The sequence below is a fragment of the Lissotriton vulgaris genome, chromosome 10 (genome assembly GCF_964263255.1).
Source record: "Lissotriton vulgaris chromosome 10, aLisVul1.2, whole genome shotgun sequence".
NCBI lineage: Eukaryota > Metazoa > Chordata > Amphibia > Caudata > Salamandridae > Lissotriton > Lissotriton vulgaris.
This window is the reverse complement of record NC_141698.1, coordinates 1078530623-1078552248: the sequence shown is the minus strand read 5'-3', so window position 1 is coordinate 1078552248 and position 21626 is coordinate 1078530623. Positions and strand designations below refer to the sequence as shown.

The 21626-nt window shown below is 43.8% G+C and overlaps 1 protein-coding gene across 4 annotated transcripts in view; it reads right to left on the bottom strand.

Annotated features, from left to right (window-relative positions):
- Positions 1–21626, bottom strand: part of NKIRAS1 (NFKB inhibitor interacting Ras like 1) — a 156204-nt gene that overhangs the window by 30864 nt on the left and 103714 nt on the right. For 2 of the 4 annotated variants that reach the window (XM_086942150.1, XM_086942153.1), the window contains exon 2: positions 10157–10284. In XM_086942150.1, coding sequence (XP_086798276.1) covers positions 10157–10250 — 94 coding nt within the window. In that variant the 5' untranslated portion in view covers positions 10251–10284. Of the gene's footprint in view, positions 1–10156; positions 10285–12587; positions 12736–13762; positions 15092–21626 lie in introns of those variants that run through there. The other 2 variants (XM_086942151.1, XM_086942152.1) reach the window with 2 other exon arrangements.

Genomic DNA, 21626 nt, shown 5'->3' with positions numbered 1-21626 from the left:
ATTCTTACTGACCACTCTTTTTCCATTTTTTCTCACATTAATTTCTTTCAGTCTCCTCGTCTTTCTTCATTTAATTATTTCCTTCTTTTTTGTTAATTTCTTTACTATAGTAATTCAGTTTTCCTTATCTTAATTTTTTGACCCTTTCTCTGTTCCTCTATTTTTCCTATCTTCATGTTTTGTATCCTCCTCACTCCTTACAATTTCCTCCTCACTCCCTACGATTTAATTAAATTTACCTCTATCAGCATATTTATTTTGTCTCTTTTTTTCACATTTTCACATCTGCTGTTTGTCTGTCTCCGTCAATGTAGTTGACAGCCCTCGACCAAAGAAGATCACCTTCTAGAACACTTCCATTACTTTGCTGGAGCATACATAGTGCACCCTATGTGTAAACAGGTGTGAACACTACATTTGGCAATATCACACTAGTGTTGCGAACATTCAATAGCCCCCAAAAGAGCCACACCACTCTACGAGACAATCTGCATTACCCATAAAGTTTTTGATATATCTGCTCCACTGTACCTTGTATCAAAGATAAACAGGTCTGGTGGGCTCAGAGCCCTAAAAAGTACAGAAACATTTCTCTTACAACCTCCAGCTTTCAACACGCATATGCAATGTAATAGGTCTCGCAATTGCGAGATAGAGCTATTAGTGTTAAAAACAAGAAAACAAGCGCCGTGCTGAAACAAAGTGGGGCACCCATGTACATAAAACCTATGTGTGTGGTGGCACGGGAAGGGGGCGCCATGGTAATTAAAAAAAGAAAACATTACAACGGACGCCATGCTAAATATAAAGCATGCGCCTATGTACATAAAAATTATGCGCTTGCAAAGAAATGTGAAAGCGGGCGCTATGCTAAAACATGAAGCGTGGCGCCCGTGTATATACAAGTTATGCGGACGGCGGCCCGTAAAGCGGGAGGCATGGTGATAACAAATCAGCGCAAGGTACTAGGAACAGACACTCACACCACACAGTAACTCTAATAGGAAATTAAACAAGTAGTCCCCAAAGGAACTCGAACACCTACCAGCGTAAGGAAACTGTAGTTGGCCGGTGCTCCTGAGCTAAAAACGGAAGTGATGTTTCAAGAGCACCAACCAACAAGGTGCCAGGAAAAAAAAGCAACGCTGGAGTGAACCAATTGCAAGAAGCAGGTGGGATTACACTCTGTATAGCGATTGCAGCAGGTCTTGCACATAGCGCATGTGCGCAACCTAGACTCGACCTAAAAAGGAACCCAGGATAACACCATTCTTTTAATGCAGTTTACAGAAGTTTGAGTTCTCTACTGCTGGACTTGGAACCACCCCTTGAATGAGCTAAAGCAGCCCCACCCCAAGACAATTCCTGCTTGGCTCTAGTTCAACTTACTTGTCTGGATGCTTACCTAGTTCCCAGGCAAGTTCTATTAATTTTCTCCTTTTTTCCCCTCCGACTCTTTCTTGTTCCCTCTAGATCCTCTTCCTCCAACGTGTACTTTCCTGGTCTTCTGCTGTCTTTTGCACTTTTACCCTATCCAGCTTTCTCTTCCTCCATTTCTTCCTTCCCTTCTACCAAGCACAGCTGCTACTGTCTTTTGATTCAGTCTTACCATTGTCTCTTGTTTGTCCATCTCCTCTCTTTCATACTTTTCCCAAATTTTACGTGATGTCTTGCAAGTTCCATGTAATTCGTAAGGAGCCCATTTTGATTCTCCGCTGTTGTTTAACTGGTTTCTTCGTAATGAACGTTTTTCCCTGTGACTGTGGGCGCCTCACCATCTATTGCCACGGACCTTTTCCTTTGAAAACCTCTCCAATGCATTCGGTACACGTCACCGAACAAATAACTCCAGTGATGCCCACGACAGAGGTCTGAATAAAGAGGGCCTAAGGGTTAGAAGAGAGAAAGGCGTACCACCAGAGACTGTCAGAAGCAAGCAGTGAGACCCATGGGGATCGACTCTCTGCCCCAGGTGGTCTGAGTACAAGGATGGAGGCAAGGAGACCTGAGGAGAATGGCTCTCTGCCCCTATGTGGTCTGGGTAGAAGGATGGAGGCAGTGAGATGCAAGTAGAGTGGCTCTCTGCCCCCAGGTGGCCAGGATAGAAAGATGGAGGCAGTGACACCCAAGGAGAGTGGCTCTCTGCCCCCAGGTGGCCTGGGCAGAAATATGGAGGCAGTGAGATGCAAGTAGAGTGGCTCTCTGCCCCCAGGTCGCTAGGATAGAAAGATGGAGGCAGTGACACCCAAGGAGAGTGTCTCTCTGCCCCCAGGTGGGGTGGTTAGAGAGATACAGGCAGGGAGACCCGGGGAGAGTGGCTCTCTGCTCCCGGGTGCTCTGGGTGGAAAGATGCAGTCAGAGAGACATCAGGAGAGTAGCTCTGCACCCTGATGGTCTGGGTAGAAAGATGTAGGCAGCGAGACCCCAAGAGAGCGGCTCTCTGCCCTCAAGTGGGATGGTTAGAGAGATACAGGCAGTGAGACGTCTGAACAGTGGCCTTCGACTCCATGGTTAGAAAGCTGCAGGCAGCGCGGCCCATGGAGAATGGTTGTCTGCTCACAAAGTGGTGCAGTTAGAGAGATGCAGGCAGCCAGGTTCGAGAGTCTAGGGATGTTGGTCCGTGGACCCGTGAGTGAACGGTCTTCGACAAGAGAACTCCCAAGGGTAAATACTGGCTGCCATTGACATGTGGTTTGGCATTTGAATCGGGGTGTGTGGATGCTTCATGGCTTCCTTCAAATTCACCTCTGGGGCCCGTCTAAGGTCCAGGGCTGCTGGTCATCCCAACTGAACAATCCAGTGGCTCTTCTTGCGTGCGCGGGTACAATGCACATATTAGGGTGATGCTGAAAAGACCAAGGGCTTCGAAAGGTGCAATGGGCCAAGAATGCACAGCATATCACAGGTACAGTACACAGTCTGGTGTCATAAAAGCACCATTTTGTGCATGATGCATGAGAGCAAAATGCTTCAATATCCAGATTCGAGACGCCAACACTAAATACCAGTAATTGCAAATTATCAAAAGAAAACCTTTTGACTGTTTTCCTGCACAAAACCACGATTGCAGACTATTTCAAGCCATATATAAAAAGAAAGTCCGGCAAACAAAAGTGGGCATAGTCGGCGGCATTTTAAGGCATAGTGGGCAACAGCCCAAAACCACCCTTCTCCAAAGGGGAAGCTTTGGAAGGAGGTATTTTGCCTCCTTATCTCACACATTGTCTTTTTCTCTATCTCAACATTTCTCACTCTCTTCTCTTACTCCGTCTCCGTCTCGCTCTTCCTCCATCAAGTGTCTCCCCAAAGATTTTTGGGATGCAGGACAAGACATATTTCGGCTGTTTTCGTGTGTCCCCCATGTCAGAAAGCTTAATGTATAATTCAGTATTGTGTGATGTTGTGTGGCATGAATTAGCACAAAATGGGCAATAAAATTTGTTCCATAAATCCCCAAAATGGGTCTTGCTCTGGACCCAGAAAATCCTTCAGCTGTCACTGCGCACCGTATTAATTCGACATTATCTGTCGCCAGCTCTGGATCACGCAATGAGCTCAAGAGGTAGCAGAAGTACAAATGATCATTACTGAACTGCAATCAGAGATCAATTATTCACCATTAGTTGTCCAATATGAGAAGATAAGGTCATCAGAAGCTTTCCTTGATGATCTATTTCATGCTTGCAGTAGTCATGAGGGCATTTTAATGCTTGCTGTTGGGGAGCTTGTTTGAAAGGACTACAGATCACGTATTGCACTGCAGCAGCACAAGCCTTTAAAAACACAGACAGTAAGACTAACAGTCCCTACCGCAGGACACATAGACAACCACGACATCACCAAACACATTCAAGAATTGTGACCACTTCCGAAACGCCGAACTAGGCGCACACCGTTGGAGGACCAGGCCCTCTCTGCAGGGTCATCTACAAATTTTTAGCCTTCTCTCCCCCTGTTTTCAGAACCCATTTTTGTTGGCTTTTAGGCCTCTGCACACTTCACCATGCTACCCAGAGCCAAAGTGCTTGCGCTCTCTGCTTAAAACATGGTAAAATTGACTTCCACCCATCTGGCACATTTAATTTACTTGCAAGTCTCGTAAGTGTTACTACATCTACCCAGGGCCTATAAATCAAATGTTACTAGTGGGCCTGCAGCACTGATTGCACCCACTTAAGTAGCCTTTTAAATATGTCTCAGACCTGCCATTGCAGCGCCTGTGTGTGCAGTATAAACTGCCATATCGACTTGGCAAAATAAGCCTTTTGCCCTGCCTAAACCTTCATTTCACCTCGTCTCGCACGACCAGATAACCGTGAGTGGGGCTTTGTGCTTTTAAGCGCTACTTTGACATAAAATATTTAAAATTGCATATCTCAGGTTCATCAGATTGGATTTTTATCGTTATGGTGTCGAATAATTTATAAACTTTTGCTCTATTTTTAATTTGGTTCGAGATTTTTCAGGTGTTGTGTTTTCACTGTATTACTATTTGTGTTCTGCATAAATACTTTACACATTGCCATTAAGTTAAGCCGGACTACTTTTGTGCCAAGCTACCGGGTTCATTTAGTGATTTGTGTGATTCACCCGGACAAGGATTGTGGCTGTTGCTTCAAAAGGGCTCAGCCCCCCCCCCCCCCCCCCCAACTCAAAAAACATCCAGATTTCTCACACACCCAGGCACAACCAGAGAACTTAGGCTGTGTTCCGTTTAGTCTACTTAAGTGAGACCAAGTTCTCTTTTTTGTGTATGTGTTTGGGCGATGGTGCTGGGAAAAGAGAAGTTACAAATACTGGAAGGCAAACAAAACCAAGACTAGATGAGCTGCAACCACTCAACATGAAACAAGAGAAGACCAAAGAAGACCTCTCCACAAAATAACCAACAACTACTCATGTGTGATAGGAGTTCCTTGCGAGGTGAACTAGGTGTTTCTGGCGTTCTTCAGGGTACAGTGCTGTACTCTGCAGAAGGTACACAGAAGTTCATGTTTCACCAACCATGTTAATAAGGTGCATACCAATTAATTATCTACAAATTGCAATGAATTAACAACTTAATTGAGCTAACAAAATCATTTATTTGCAATCTTTCAGGATCAGAAATCATGTTATCAGGCTGTGTGACAATGAAGAGGTGAAACACTCATACACACCTCTGCCTCAACAAGTCTTATTCTAATTTCCTGTAATATACAGTGAGGAATTTCAGGTAGCCAGACCATGCCTAACGTTGCACTGTGAAGTCACACTTTTCCCTTACAGGCAGGATGCAGTGAAAAAAAATACTAAGTCCATCTTATGTATTCTGAACCCTAAAAAGGAATCATCACTGTCTGCAGCATTATCTGGATTTTCACTCTCAATACTGTCTTCCTGTTATGAAGGTCTTCCATAGAACAGTTATGCACATTGCACACTAGGAAAAAAGTATTAGAAGCTTGGAGAAGACTATATAATCCCCCCCATGCACATATGCATGTTACTATTAAATGTGACTGCTCAGTCATCAATGCAGTAGACATAAATCACTTCTACCTAGTCTCATCTTCCTTCAAGTCTTTGGGGATCACTCTACACCAGAACGTCTCCTTCGTCCCATGCATAAAAAACATCACAAATTCTAAATCTACTGCCCAGTCTACAAAGCTACCCCAACGTCTATCCACCTTATAGCAACAACTACTCGACATCTCGAGGCTCCAGAGTCCAGAGGAGCAGGGGCCCTCTTTCTCTTTGATGTTCCTTAATCCAGGACTACTTCTCGCATGGAAAAAATCAATCTCTGGAGCTGCCAGAGATTGATTGCACATATTACTACCTTCAGGAAACATTTCAAAGCACTCTTTTTCCATCAATTGCAATAATTTGCAACACCCAGTGATCACACGCCTACCTGGGACTCTCATTCACTGCTATAACAATAAATGTGTTATCACTCAGCTGCATTCCAATGTATAAGTGTTGTGCTATGTGATGCACCCCATCTCCTCAGTTCCAGGTACACTAACTAAATGTGTAAAATGAAATTAAAAAATAAAATTAAAATGAGGGGATGGGTTACTGCCCATCAGCTGTCGGATCTACAAAGAGAAGAAAGCTTTGTATTTAACACCCCACAAGTTCCAGTAAGAAAACTATGGCCTGCATGAGGACAGATTTTGCAGAAGGAAGACCATGTAAAACTCTGGTAATCAGTGCAAACGTACTTAAATGAGCTACAGCCCCAGTAATACAACCGTGTCCATTTGACTCGAGGGAATTTGGAATTAATCTAAAACATCAGTGACGTCCCTAAACACCACGGATTCCGCCGCAGTTTTAGGTATTGCCGGCGGCCTCGACATGGAACTGGACAACACAAAGCAAGATTCATATGGACAGTTTCATCGATATATTGAAGCATGGGTCAGCATACGGGTAAGTGGTGGTTTGTCACAAAGTGTCACAACATTGGAACACAAGATTGTTCAGGACACCAGCATTTCAATTCACCTTTGATTTCTTGGCGCTCTCTGAAAAGGGAATGACTGACCGTGGGCAGGGGGGAAACATTGCGGCCCTACTTTGGAGCCAGGGAGAGACTTGAAGACTGAGCAGGAAGCCATCTGTTGCTTTGATCAAGAACAAGTATGAAGTCAACCTCTAGAATAGAGAGGTGCAGCAACTTCAAACGTGCAGCTATGACCTACTGCACTCTGTGACTGGAGCTTGTGCAAAGCCTAGAGGGCTGCTATTGCTGGCCAGCCTGACCAAGACAAACATACTCGAACGAAGAGGAATTGTTTCTCTGCTGATCTCGCCAAGGCCCCCAGCAAAAGAGAGCATTTGTTTCATCTCCAATGATTCTACAAAAGCCCACAGTCCAAAACATACTTTCTCCCTTGCAACTTTGGCAGTAGTACTTGCCGCTGAGTGTACAACCTCTGAAAGCCTTCCTCGTTAGAGACTCGGACACTTGGCACAAAAGGTTGCACCCTTGATGATTGCATCATTATGAAAACCCTTCTGGAGAAAAATGTACACTCCTAACCAACATACCACCAGGCTACCGCAGGCTAAGTTGCAATATTTGAGAGGCTTGTTGTTTGCGTAGAGGGTGGCTGTTACTCCACTGAGCCTGGGACATCCACTGAGTTTGTGATTGTAACATTAGCACCAACATCCTATCTGGCCGCTTCATGTACCTGCTAGACATCAAAACAGAAAGGGCCCAATAACTTCCAGGATGATATGGATGTACCAATTAGTTGGCAGTTATCCACACAAACAAAAATATTGATGACCAAACGAGCCACACATAGAATTGTTCTTGTCTGCATTTACTCAACCAGGCCTGCATATCCGAACACACTCGAGAGAGGCAAAAATAGTGCTGTATCAGAACTTCTTTTCACCGGTCATCCCTTTTTAGGCAGCCGCAGGGATGGAACTCAGTGTTCTGCTCAGATTCAAGGTCCTAGTAGCACACAGTTAACATTGTTAATGCATACCATATTTTACCATCCTTTGATCCAGTTGTGAAAAAGTCCTGATCTTTTTGTTAGAAGAAAGGGTCATAATTGAACCTTCTAGTTATAGAAAGTTATTCATGTTTTAACTGTATCTAAGTTTTTTTAACCTACATCACCAACAGTAAGCCTTTGACTGCTCGACCGCTCGATCCCCCCCTCACCCCATCCTGTGATAAAATGACTATCTTTCCATATTTATGTCTCAGAAATTACCCCTCACGTATCGAAGTACAGGGAGTTGTTTGCGCCAGTATATGCAATCATGCTTAATTATCTGACATACTGGTCATCAGTGAAGGAGTGGACATGCTACGAAGTAGATGTTGGTACAGAGTTCAGTGTCCACTACCATTAATGATCCACATAATTAAAACCATCTGTATATCCTGCAGAAAGCAAATCATATATGGTGATATTAATTTTGAAGCATGTAAACTAATCAACAAAATGCACGTAAAGTCGACACAAACACATGGGAAAACTAATTGCTGTTTTGCAGAAATAAATATACTAATAACGAACGAGTAATACTAATATAGAGCAGCAATATTGTAGATTTAACAGAATAAACGTGTGTATTTGTGTTTATGTTAGAGGATTTCTGTGGCAATAAAGAATGCATATGGTGAGTAAAATGACGCTTATATGTGTGCTTTTGCTAGGTAACATCTAACCGGGAAAAATTAGAATACTGGGAGGTAAACAGAAAGGTTAAAATTCTATATCTATTTTCTGTTGTGTTTCTTTTCGCATTAGTTCCCAATGAGGCCTGCGCGGCCTAGACTGAAAATGGTTGTTTAAGTGAAACAATGAAAGCGGACTCTGAAAAATGGCCCCCCTGCATGCGCAATGTGCATGTGAGAAGTGTGAATGAACGGCCTATGCTCGGAGCTAGAGATGTCAAGGTCAGCTTGGCCTATGAACGGGAAATGTGCCAAAGGATGCTTGCATTTAAAAGCCTGGGAAAGAAAGCCAACAAAACTTTATTATGTACAAAAGATGCAAGGAGAGAACGACAAGTACAAATTGTGAATATTAAATCATGGGAAAAACTTGTGAATGACAGGGCAAATTTTCGAACTGGTTTGAACAAGGAGGACATGAGGTGATCATCACCACCCCTCTAATGGACCAATAAGAAATGATTACGGACCCTAAAAATGTCATATTTGAGTTAGATAGTTAGTAAGAAAGGGTATAAAAGAGCTTGCCCAAAGAGGGTTGTGGTTGGTTCCATTTATTTTATTTAGCACCACGACATGCTGTCAGTTTGAACGATGTTATGGTGTAAGAGACTTTGAGAAATTTTGGGCTTTAACTTTGATGGGGCGGAGAAAATGATGGCGGAGATTTTATATTGGAAGGGAGGTATTGAGGAGATTAGGAAGTCAGTCAGTTTGGGAACCTGTTCAATGCAGTCCTGTGATCTACCTATGACAGATTGGTAATATGCTTTCTAATTTTCTTTCTTAAATGTATTAAATAAATGCTTAGAATCTGTGCGTGTCTAAAGAATATGCTAATTTCTTTCCTAAATGAAAGTAGATAAACCATTGTAAAATATAAACTCGAGTCTGTTTTTATTAGAATAAAAGTCATGACAAAATTAAATGCTAAAGTTACAGGAATATTGTGATTGAGTTGGTCTTAATCGCCATCAACTGACTTCTAATTGTTGGTCCATCAACCAAATAGGGGAGTACCTTGATGTTTTGTTTTCCTTATAATAGTTGAATGATTTCTGAAATGTATATAATGTATAGAATTTAAGTTAATGAGGTACACCGCTATCCAGCAGCTTGCCTTCTTTTTCACTGATTCAGGGGCAGTGAGGTGTGTGAATGTGTGGCTCGCGGTGCTATGGGCCCCGCCGATGAGTAGAAATGAGTTGCTCCTGGGTTAAGTGAGATGAGTTTGAGGGTTGTTAGGGAGCTTTGCTGCATCACTCTACACATAAGAGCCTTCTCACTTCTTGAATTCCACAAGAAGCTGAAGACCTGGCTTTTAGAGTAGTCCCACTAGGCCCAAGGTTTGGCTAGACTCACACCTGCCAAGATACCTTCCCAGCTGTTAGTGTTACTCATACACGTATACAAGGCCCTTCACAACACCGGACCCACATACCTGAACAGCCCTCTCTCCTTCCACGCACCCAAAAGACACCTTCGATAAGCCCAGATATCACTGGCCACCATCCTACGTTTCAGCAAGACTAAAACAGGAGGAAAGTCCTTCTCCTACCTTGCAGACAAAGCCTGGTACACCCTCTTCCTCCTCATCCGGCAATCTCCCTCACTGCCTCAGTTTAGGAAGGACCTGAAGGCCTGGCTTTTCGGATGACCCCAGCACTCAGAGCCTCCCACATCCTCACCAGTGCTTTGAGATCCTCACAGGTTAGTAGTTGCGCTTTACGAACTCCTGATTGATTGATTGATTTGTAGAGCGCACTTTTATGGCATTGTTTTATTTTGCAAAATATTGTAGAAGCTGTATTTTCCTCTGTACACTGTGTACATACCATTTTAATTTTTTTTCGCGTTAGAAGATCAAAAAGGGACAGTAAAAGTTAAAGTAAGTGTTGTAATAAATGCTGACAGTAAAGCCAGATTAAGCGAAAAACAATCCGAAGAAGACCTTACCAACAGTGTGGTTTCCGTAAAGAAGCTGCTCCAGGATGGCTGTTTTTCCGATATTAGACAATCCACAAATCACCACCTTGTACCCCTTCCCCATCTTCACTTAAAGCGGCAGCAACAGCGAAAACTACCTGTTCGAACACAAAAAATAAGATTATATCATACCACTCACAATGTGTGCTTTCGGAGCTTAGAAACAGTTATACACAAAATCAGAATCTGTATTAAATTAAGGTGTACAAAAAGAGCTACAGCACTCAGATCCTGGAGACCTTTTGTTAATAAACATAGAAACACTGCATACAACCCTTGTATGGCTCCTAAATGAAGTTCTCCGTCCTAAGGGTCATATGTAGGTAATTTTCATTTTGCGATTCCCAAATTGTGATTTTTAGGGAATCGCAATTAGAAAATCGCAAAACGAATTGTAGGTAGGATTAACAAATTTTATTGCGAATCCCGCTTATTTGCTAATCGCCAATTGCGATTCGCAGATAAGGAATACCTTCTCATTCATTCCTATGGGCTAGAAGGCCCATAGGAATGAGTGGGAAGACATTCTCAATTCTCAATTCGAGAATCGCAAATTGAGAATGCAATTTCAGGGTTGTAAGGGTGTCAATAGGACACCCTTTTGCATTCCCCCTGAAATTGACATGGGTACACATGTGGCCCACATACATTGTATGTGACCCACATGGCACTTTGAAAAATGCCAAAAAGTGCATTTTTCAAAGAAATCGGAAAATACCACCAACCTGAAGTTGGTGCTATTTTGCGATTCCTTAAGCCAAAAGTCGCACAACTTGGGTGCTTCTTACATTGCATTTACGGAATCACAATTTGAGATTCCTTAAATGCAATAGCAAAATAAGGAATCGCAAATTTTGTGCTTCCTTATTTTGCATGTGGGTTTTTGTGTGCTACATAGCACACTGCCCCAATTGCGATCGCAAATGCTGAAGTTCTGCGAATTTCAGCATTTGCGAGCGCAATTAGGCTTCCTACATATGGCCGTAAATCTTTGACTTACTGTAAAGTCCCAATAAACACAAAAATGGATTTTGGCTCCAAGTCCTACTTTCATTCCTACAGGACATTAAACACACCTCTGCCTTCTACTTTGTAAATAATTGCTTTCTGGGCTTGACATTAGCCTCAGAGTTGACTTAAGAACAACGAGCGGGAGACCCATATATCTGGACACACTCCAGACCCAAAAGTGCAAGACAATGTGGGTCTCAATCAGATATGTATCACCCCAACTATAGTAAAGTGTTACAAATGCGAGACTTGCTGGACCAGTCATGTCCATGAAGTATTTTGCACTCCTCTCTGTTTTACTGTAAAGCTAAGTGCTCAGACTATTGTGCAGGGACAATTCTAGATGGCCCACGTAGAGCATACCTATCTTCATGCTATTGACCCAGGACCCGTGGTCTTCCCAGAAGCTTGAGCACACAGGAAAAGGGATGTTTTTTTATCCATTATACTTCAATTCAGCCGTGGGCACTCAGGAAAATATATCAGTCACAGACCGCACAATAGGTCTACCTGCATACTTTATCGAAAAAGATAAAGGAGATATCTGCTGCCTCCAAAAGGGAACTCTCACACTCTCAAAATACATCTGAAACAATGTCACATGATTACAAGCTCTGCATATCCAGATTATTGTCACTGTTCCCCTAATTTATCTCCTCCTCTTCAACCAACTCAAGTTTTCGTTTCCTCTATATTTAACCAAAATTCAATGAACTTTCCTCTTATATCACGAGAGCTGCCCGTTGTGGCATTTTCATTAGTTTGGAAAGGCTTAACTATCTCAGAAATCACTTTCTGCCAATCTAATCCACTTCTAATAGGCAGCTGAAAGCTCTGTGACCACTTTACAGACTCTTCACCTCCAAACTATTTCCCTTCAACACATACAAAACCATCTTCTGATGCTCAATATCATACCCCATTAGAAATTCTGGATTAGCTCTGCACACAAATTGAGCTCTATTGTCTGAACGCCTTTAAGCATCTGCTCTTTAAAAAAAGACAATTCCCTTCAAAACTCCACAACTACCTCCAGTGCCCCCTGCTTCACAAACTATCAATCTTGAGCAATATTCTAGAGATATTGTTAATCTTTCTTCCTACAGCCACGTATATCCAACTGGCCTGCTATATCTAAAGCAATTTTCCTCTTCGTCACTCTAGGAACTTCCACTATCTGCAAAGAGAACACTCTTCTATTAAGCACCTTATTGCTACTTACACTGTTGCACTGTTGCATCCAATAAATAGGGTACCCATGCCACTCCTTCCTCCCAAGTGATATTCAAGTACCAGAGCCACACCTTACTTCCCATGCTCACTTGTGACTCCAATCACTATATATTGAATCAAAAGGCCCAACATAGAACCCATCTTGCACTGCACCCACCACGTTTTGGTCATTTAGGATTACAACCAGGCCTTCGTGTCCACGGAACACCTCGCTGCCACTCCTGGACTTTCAATAAAAATTTAAAATAAAATCACTGCACTTTGGGGTTTGTTTAGTTTTATTTAGACACCTGAACACAATAGCTTGTAAAAAAGAAAGCCAGAACTGGAATATATTCATCCTGGTGGTAGAGTCTCTGGTAACCCTAACCGCATGTCACCTTACCGTTACTGGTGCTACTTGCCTATGTCAGAATAAATATATTGTAATGGTTTTAACTGATCACACAAGACAATCTATACAGCTACAAGCCATTCATATACAGAAAATAAACTATAATAATTTGTCACTAAATACATTTGCTCATAAAATCTAACTGTGTGGTTTTATGAGAATTACAATAAAACAAATAAAACAATCCATTGAACTTTACTGTTGTTACTCTAAAAAAGACCTGAAGTTAAAATAATTGAATAAAAAGTGTTTGAAATCTTCACATTCAAATTACTTGCAGCATGGGGTTTTCAGACAAATAAAAACAGCTGAATTAAGATTGTACACTTCAGAATCCAGATGGTATGGTTTAAACTGTAAACATCGCTCCTTAAGAAGGCATGGGTACAAACACAAAACATGGAGCAAGCTTTGCTTCTAAGCCTAGTACTTCCAGCAAAGCCTGGACGCGAACAGAGGTATTAATATCTGCCTCAACCGAAGGGATTTGACCTGTACATTTCTGCATGGGGGTTAACAAACAAGTCTTGACTTCAGATTAACATAACTCGCAACAGCATATTATGCGAATGGAAGCGGACGCATCAGTCCAACATGGTGGCTACGTTACAATAAAGGGGGTTAAACCCATGCAGTCGCGGGGACCTGGGCGCTCTATGGTACATGTAAGAAGGGGGTCCCCGCAAGGGAAGCGTGTTGTATGCTACACACACTAACAATACTGCACATTCAATAAATAGCCCCAGACGGGGAGAGGAAAGGAAGGGAAGGGAGGGGGTGGTGCTCAAGGGAGTGTAAAGTCAAAGAAAATAGGCACAGTCAAAAATAAGTGACGATTACAATATTCCAAAAAAATCATAACAATTCAGATACAAAAGCCAAAAATCAAGGAATCCATTGATAAACTGTTAGACTAATGACATTCAACGGTCACATACTAAAATCAAAACTGTCAGGGGCATGCTCCGGAAGTCCAAGAAAAGAGCCGTCGACGTTTCGACCCCTGTCTGTAGGCTACGTTAAGTCCCTTATCGGGGTCTTCATCAGGACATATACAGGAAAGAAGTGGAGTGGGGCATTCCTATCTGAAAGGTTAAAACAAGGAGTCAGACTTATATGTTGTAAAAACATGGTGGCTAGGCAAAAGCAATGTAAATTAAGGATGACTGTTTGAATGTTAAGTAATTTGTATTAACCGACAAAGCCTCCAACAGATCGAATGTACCCTGGGAAGCTGTAAAGCATTCACTACAGAAACACAAGCTCTTTTGACTTGGAGTAGAAAACGGCCAAGACCAGTCCAAATTAGGGTTACGCTAGAATCACCCTTATAGCATCTCTGTCCCAGATGCAGATTTGGACAGGTTTTCCATAACCGCCAAGAATTGTTTGCATAAACCAAATTTCAACTTAATCCGGCATTGCCTGAGGAAGCTTTACAATGTGAATTTTGATTTAAACAAGGAGGAGCTCAGTGCATCCTCTAACCAGTTTGCAAACCTGCAAGGGAATACCCATGTGCATAAGTGTGCATAAGTAGAAAGCAACGAGAAATAGGGCCTGAAAGATTTTAAGGATACTTTAGGCAGATGGGCTGGGCAATTACCTACAGATCCTACATAAAGCAAAACTTGACACTCTTTGTTTTAGTTTTAAATAATGGCATATGGTACATCCCCATCCATTCACCCAAATGCTGATGCAGTGGTGAGGCATTAATCCATCTACAGGATTTTTCCTTGTCATTCTTCCTTTCCTAAATTATGTTCCAGCACGTCAACCACAATTTCCACAGGCATACAATAGTCTACACTTCTTGAAACTAAACACTGCTGGTGAGTGGGGGTTGATATGATGGTCCTCTCTTCAGTGAAACTCACACCAAGGGTTCCTATGTCCAATCTATCACCAACACAAGATTATGGGTCAGTTAACGATTGGACATAGGAACTCTCGGTGTATATAGCCCTCACTCACTCTTATAGTGACATGTTTCATCAATGGGCTCACCCCAACTCCTAAAGGCCCAGGTAGGGACAAACGTGTTTGAGGGAGCACTTATGAAAAAGGTGTATGGGGGCGTAACTTTGAAGAGAACATTCCTCACCCACTCCTAAAGTATCCTCTATTTCTGGAGTGGGAGGGAAGGATAAAAAAAACACTATAGTAGGGTATTTATGATGTGATGATCCTATGACCCTAAACTAGACAACAACATTTTCAGCCTCTCTAGTTGTCTAGAAAATGGTCCTGGGCTTTCGCCAGGCGATGAGGTCACTTCCCTTAAAAACATGAGTGCACTATAGGTTTGCAATTTGCATAAGGCACATTAAGTAATCTTGTAGGAACAAATCTAATACTTGCTGCTGATTCTGAAGAATAATTACCCCTTGTTAACAGGGCATCAGCTCCCTAGGGGGCATGAGCGGGAGGACTTGTAGTCAAGGCAGGGGAGCAGAGCACCAAGTAGGTTGTTGCTGGGACAGACCTTTGACAAATGTGCGACTACAAGGACTCCCATTCATTGCCCTCTAGGGAGCTGACGCCTTGGTAACGTTGGGTAATTCTATACCTTTCACAATATATCTACCTCTACTCTGACTCATCTCAAACTTCATTCTACTACTCTTTACAATGCACTACCCTAATTCTCACCCTATATCTCTCAATAAATCCTCTACCTCCACTCTCACTCATCCCAAACCCTATTCTACTATGATCCTCAAAATAACACTTTCTACACTCTCATCTATTTCTCACTATATACCTATCTCAGTATATTCTCAACCTCCACTCTCTCACTCATCCCAAACCCCATTCCACTACTATGAACTCCGAAATAACCCTTTCTAGATTCTTCCCTCCTCTACCCCACCTCGCATCATCTCATTCCTCTTTTACTGTTCATATCTCCAAAACAAGCCTTTCTAAACACTTCCCTCTGACTCTTCCCCTCTCCACCTCTACTTTACTCATCCCAAACCTTCTCTTAATGCTATTCGCTCCCCCAAACAAGGTTTCTAAATCTTTCCCTCTTTTATACCTTCACTATCCTTTTTCAATCCAAATAACAGACCAACATGCCCACCACTCAAATTAATTTATGTTTGCCTATACTAATTTCCATTTTTTTTTTTTAATGCAGATTTATATAGCTCAAACTCGACCCAAAGGTATTGGAGTGCTTTACATGATCACCGGTTACTTTACACAAGGACACATTCAGGCACGGGGAGATGAAGTGATTTGCCCAGAATCACAGGATGTGGATGCGACCCCGAGGTTCAAACCTTGGTTTCCAGCACCAAAGACGGCAATGTAGCCGGACGGACCACAACCTCTCCCCAATAATCCTGTTTGGGTTCCGGAGAATTGTGCTACTCACCGAAAGACATTCAACACCTCATCAGGAGTAGCAAATGCTATATAAATGCAAAACCTTCCCTCTTCTATCCCTCCACTATCCTTTTGCAATTCAAATAACAGACTAGCATGTCCACCACTCAAATTAATTTCATATTTCCCTATTCTAATTCACCACTAATCCTTTTTGGGTTCTGGAACAGCGTGCTATTCGCCGAAAAAGGACTTTGACGTCCCATCAAGGGTAGTAAGCGCTATATAAATGCAATAACAATTACAACAATAAAATCAATACTTTAAAGCTGTCAAACGTTATCATTGTGGCCAATGGAAAAAATCTCAGGTGGCACTCACGGGCGAGTTCAAGGGAACGCACTAAGAGTTAAGGTCTTGCGCGCCCACAGACCAAGTTGCAACAATCAAAAAAATGTCCTTTGCCTGGGGAATCCGTGTGCAGAGGTGACTAGACTGTCCTTGGTGCTGAATGGGAGCCACAGGAGCTTTCAAAAACAACACTTACCAAAATGATGCTTGCAGGTTTAGTTAAGAGGAGCCCTTTGGAGTTGAAGATTGGAGGGGCCCCTGGGCCAGGAATCACCAGCTAGAACGGCACTATCTAGCTCGGGGTTCTCAGATGTAGAGGTGTGCCTGGCTATTTATGGTGGTGAATGGGACTGTGGGTGCTCATTTTACCAAGTGTACCAACAAAGCCATCTTTGGAATGCAAGGACTTGACAACTGTGCCATAGAAGTGAAGAGGGGACGTTGCAAAAGGTTCCCTCCACGTAGGGCGTAAAGTGAAGCAGTTAGTAGTCAGCTCGACCACCAACAAGCCTTGGTCCAGTGCAAAGGTCACGGCTGGGTCAATCTTCTTCCAGAATTCCGGGGAATGGTATAGGGGAATGAGACTCAGTGAGGTTCAGGACAACGCTTCCCAGAAGGCACCTGACCTATTACTTTCAGCCTGGTGAACGGTCCTTCTTTGGAACGTGGAAGTGCGATTTGTGTCTGCCTACTGCAGAGGACTAGTACCTCTAGCCAAAGGCAGTCTTGATGAAGTCTTTGGCATGCAGAGGGTTTCACCTTTCTTTTGGAAACAGTCTAGTTCTGGACAAGTCATAGTCTGGTGGGTAAAGGGGGCTGCCACAAGTGCAATACTTCGCACCTCTTCTCTGTAGTCCTGCCTTGTGCTGACAACTTCTCTTTGTCCCCTTCTTCTTCAGAGCAGATCTGGAGTTCTGGTGTCAGGGGGTGCCCCTTAAATCCTGGATTTAGGGGGTGTTAAGGTTGTGAGGGCTAGTAGCCAATGGGCTACTAGTCCAGGGACTAATCTGCCCCTGAGATGACAACATGCAGTGGGTGTATGTCACCAAACTACCCATAATAAACTATTTTTAGGCACCACTAGTCCACCCTAGAAGTATGACTAGCATTGGGGGAGGGTAGGTGTTAGACCTGGCACCATTGGCATGGGTCTCCCTTCTATTTTTGCAGTTGCCTCATGTATTTTTGCTGGTGCTAGATGCTTTGGGCACTGTGCCACTATTGTCCTTTGCCACAATGAGAGTGTTCCCTGTTGAAAATGTATGTATGGATTAGTGATTACATGATTGGATGTTTGGTTTACTTGTCAGACCCTAGTACAGTGCACTGAGTGTGCCCAGGGCGTGTAATCCAAATGCTTCTGGTGGGCTTGCAGCACTGGTTGTGCCACCCACAGAAGCAGCCTTGTAAAATGTGTCTAGGATCTGCCATTGCAGAGCCTGCTTGCACTCTGGTACTGTCATGCTGACTGGGCAAGGCACCCACTTGCCAATCCTTAAACCTTCCCTTTTCTTCATATCAGTCACCCCTATGGTAGGCCCAAGGGCAGGATGCATTGTAAGAATAAGGTAGGACAATCCCTGATGTGTATGGCATGTCCTAATAGTGAATTACAGCCATTTTTGTTTTTCACTATTGCAAGGCTACCTGTTCTCCATAGGCCAGAATGGGCTGTTAGGATTATAAACATGTAATAATCTAACAGACTCAGCGAACATGGTAGAAATTAGAGTTTAGTATGCCTGAACTCAGAATGATAAAATACATATTTTAGTGAAGTTGGTTTTAACATTCTGAGTTTGCAAATACCACTTTTACAAAGTAGGTGTTTCCTTGTCTAACTATCCAAAGCCAGCCTCTGCTAGGTTGTGTATTAGTTTGTCTGGTTTTGTGAGTGACAGGGCTGGGGGATTCCAAGAGACAGGATGAGTCAGCCCAGTGGTGAATAGAGAGATCTGCATCTATTTATTTATTTATTTAATTAATTTCTTGTATAGCGCAAGAATCGACCCCGGTCGGGGTATCTCCGCGCTTTGCTCGCTAAGATGGTGAAAAACAGGGGCATTGCAGATGAGCTGAGGTTACAATGGTGGAACTACAGTTAATTATTCCTCTACGAACAAGTTGGTTTTTAGCCTTTTTCTAAATGATAAGTGGTTCGTGATCTGTCTGAGGCTAAGGGGCAAATTGTTCCACAAGGTCGGCCCCACTAAAGAGAGGGCTCGGCCGCCTTGTCTGGTCTTTTTGATAAGAGGGGGTTTTAGCAGAAGTTGATTGCTTGACCGCAGATCTCGGTCCGGTTTGTAAAGCTGTAGTTTTTGGGTTAAGTAATTGGGGCCGTTTCCAAACAGGCACTTGTGGACAGTACAGCAGATCTTAAATTTGACACGTTGGCGTATTGGGAGCCAGTGAAGTTCTCTCAACAGGGGTCTAGAAGGTGTTCTTGAGGGAGCATTCAGAATCAATCTGGCCGCCGTGTTCTGAACCACCTGTAGTCGATTAATGGCAACCTCGTTAGCTTGTATCAGGAGCCCGTTGCAATAGTCTAATCGACTTATTACCAGGGCCTGTACAAGGGTCTTTCTGTAGGTGTCCGGTAAGCGAGGGAAAACTCGCCTGAGCAGGCCAATGGTGCAGAAACAAGCTCCTGCAATCACGTTTGCGTGTTCTTTTAGGGTTAGGTTTTGGTCCAGTTTCACACCCAGATTTGTGACGGTCAGTTTTGGGAAGGGTACTGGTCCTAAGTCCAGAGGCCACCAGTCGGGAGACCAGAGTATGCTAGCTTTCCCAAAGAGCATCACCTCTGTCTTCCCGACATTACATTGGAGGTAGTTGGAAGCCGTCCAATTTGAAACAGCCCTCATACCTTCCGCAAAGTTTTCCCTAACATTAGAGTTAAGGGCATGGAAAGGGTAGAGGAGTTGAGTGTCGTCAGCGGAAGACACTGGTGTGAATCCATACTTCCTCACAATCTCAGCAAGGGGGGCCACATACACATTAAATAATGTAGATGAGAGGGACGAGTTGCATCTGAACCTTGAATAGGGCTGTGCCTGCCTTCCACAATGCTGGCTCCACCTCCTCGGGTGCGGCTGATGTCTCTGCTCTGCACACTGAAAGAAGCGAAGGAGTCATGTCAACAAAGTGCTCTAGGACTGTATTTTCCTTCCACAATGCTGGCTCCACCTCCTGTGGGGCGTCTGATGTTTCTGCCCTGCACTGTGAAAGGAAAGGAGAAGTCTGGTAAACAGAGTGCTCATGAACTGGTTTGGACTGGGCAAAGGCCCCTCTCCCCTTTGAGAACAAAGGGCTTTGGCGTATAAACATTGGGACCCTGATCCCATGAAATTAGATAATTTTTGGACTACAAGAAGAAACCTTTACTGAGGAGAGGAACCTGAAGAAAATGAGGAGAGGCTATTCCCAAGCTGAAGTGCTGCTTGGGGGATTGGCCTGCAGTGGTTGCCTTACTGCCAAAGGAAGGCGAAAGGAACTTTGTGTACTTTGCTTTCAACTTGTGAAGGATCTCCAAGGGCTTGGAAAAGAGCTTGCCTCCTGCTGAAGTCTCAGGGACAACAGACTTCAACCCCCAGCTCCCCAGAGTTCTTTGGAAGTGACTGCTGCTGTTTTGGTCCTTCTGAGGGACTGCGTATCGCAAGGAGTTGGAAGCGCGACTCATCAAAGAAGCGTGTCGCCGTCGATGTGCCGGCCGTCGCAACTCCGAAGGAGGGTGTCGCCCTGGAACTGTCGCACTGCACCGCATTGAGAGAAGCGTGCCGCAATGAAGAGGAAGCGCGTTGCCTTCGCAGCCGTCGCTACTCCGAAGGAGGGTCCGCCGCAGGAACTGTTGCACTGCACCGCATCGAAGAAGAGCACCTTGCATCCCTGAAAAGCGCGCCGCCGTCAGAGCTGCTGCCATCGCATCGTGGATGTCGCCGCTGTAGTTGTCGCATCGCGCCGAAGCTTCATGCATCGTGGGAGAGGAGTGTCGCCGCTGGAGCTGATGCCGTCGCATCGCGGAACAAGGGTGTCGCCGCTGCAGTCCACGCATCGAACAGAGAACATCTCGAATCCCCGAGAAGCGTGACGCATCTGGAAGATCTTCCCATCTTTATTTCTTTGCACCTGAACTTTGCCGCATTTCCCTCGCTGCGACATTGCTTGTTGTGGAAGCGCAACGCAACTTAAGGTACATTGACGCAAAGTGTTGCATCATAAGAACTGAACTAAGCTTAAATCTACCATCTTAAAGTAACAGTATTGTGTATTTTTGTCGTTTATGGTCTTGTGGTAACTCTATATAAAGTATACTTATTTTTGATATAAAACCTTGTGTGGTGTCCACCTGTAGTGTCACTGAGTTACTGTATATGGTCACAAATGCTTAACACACTGCCTCTGAGATAAGCCTGTCTGCTCGTGCCAAGCTACCCAGGGGGTGAGCAGGGGTTATTTTAGGAGTGAAATCCCCTTATCCTGATTAGAGGCAAGGGTCCCCATTTGTCACAAGTACCTACCTGTGCCAACTAGAGACCCCCCAAATCTAACAGTAAGATATAACTTCTGACAACCTAATTTCCCGCCTGCTCGCATACACAAGTGCCTATGGGCACGGGGGGGCCTTTGTCTATACTGGGAGATATGTCACTTGCATATCAAGAGGGAGTGAAGCCTTGGAGGCTCACCCCCCTGGTTGATCTTTTACTAGCCGTCCTGGTAGGGCAGAGGTGAGACCTCCTTCCTGCCCAGGCCTGTTGTATCACATTCTCTGGGAGTGAAAGCACTCACCAGCAGGAGGTCTGAAAAATGGCTTAGAAGGCCTGCCAAAGCATAAGGGAACCCTGTATTTTGGTGGTGCCACCTGAGTGCATGCCTGCTCACCCCGACACAACAATCATGTCAGGTTTGAAAAAGCACAGTGTATGATACCAAACACTACTAACTTCAGAGGTGCCATCAAAGAGCGGACTATCTTAGTTTTGTCAGGTAGCCGGTTCACGTTAACCTACGGACCGCCATTCCCTTACAGTAAACTTGAATGGCAAGGGTACTTGTTGGACTTGGCCCTTCTGGCAGGTTCACCCCTAAACTTTTTGCTTTTTAAATGTGAATTGG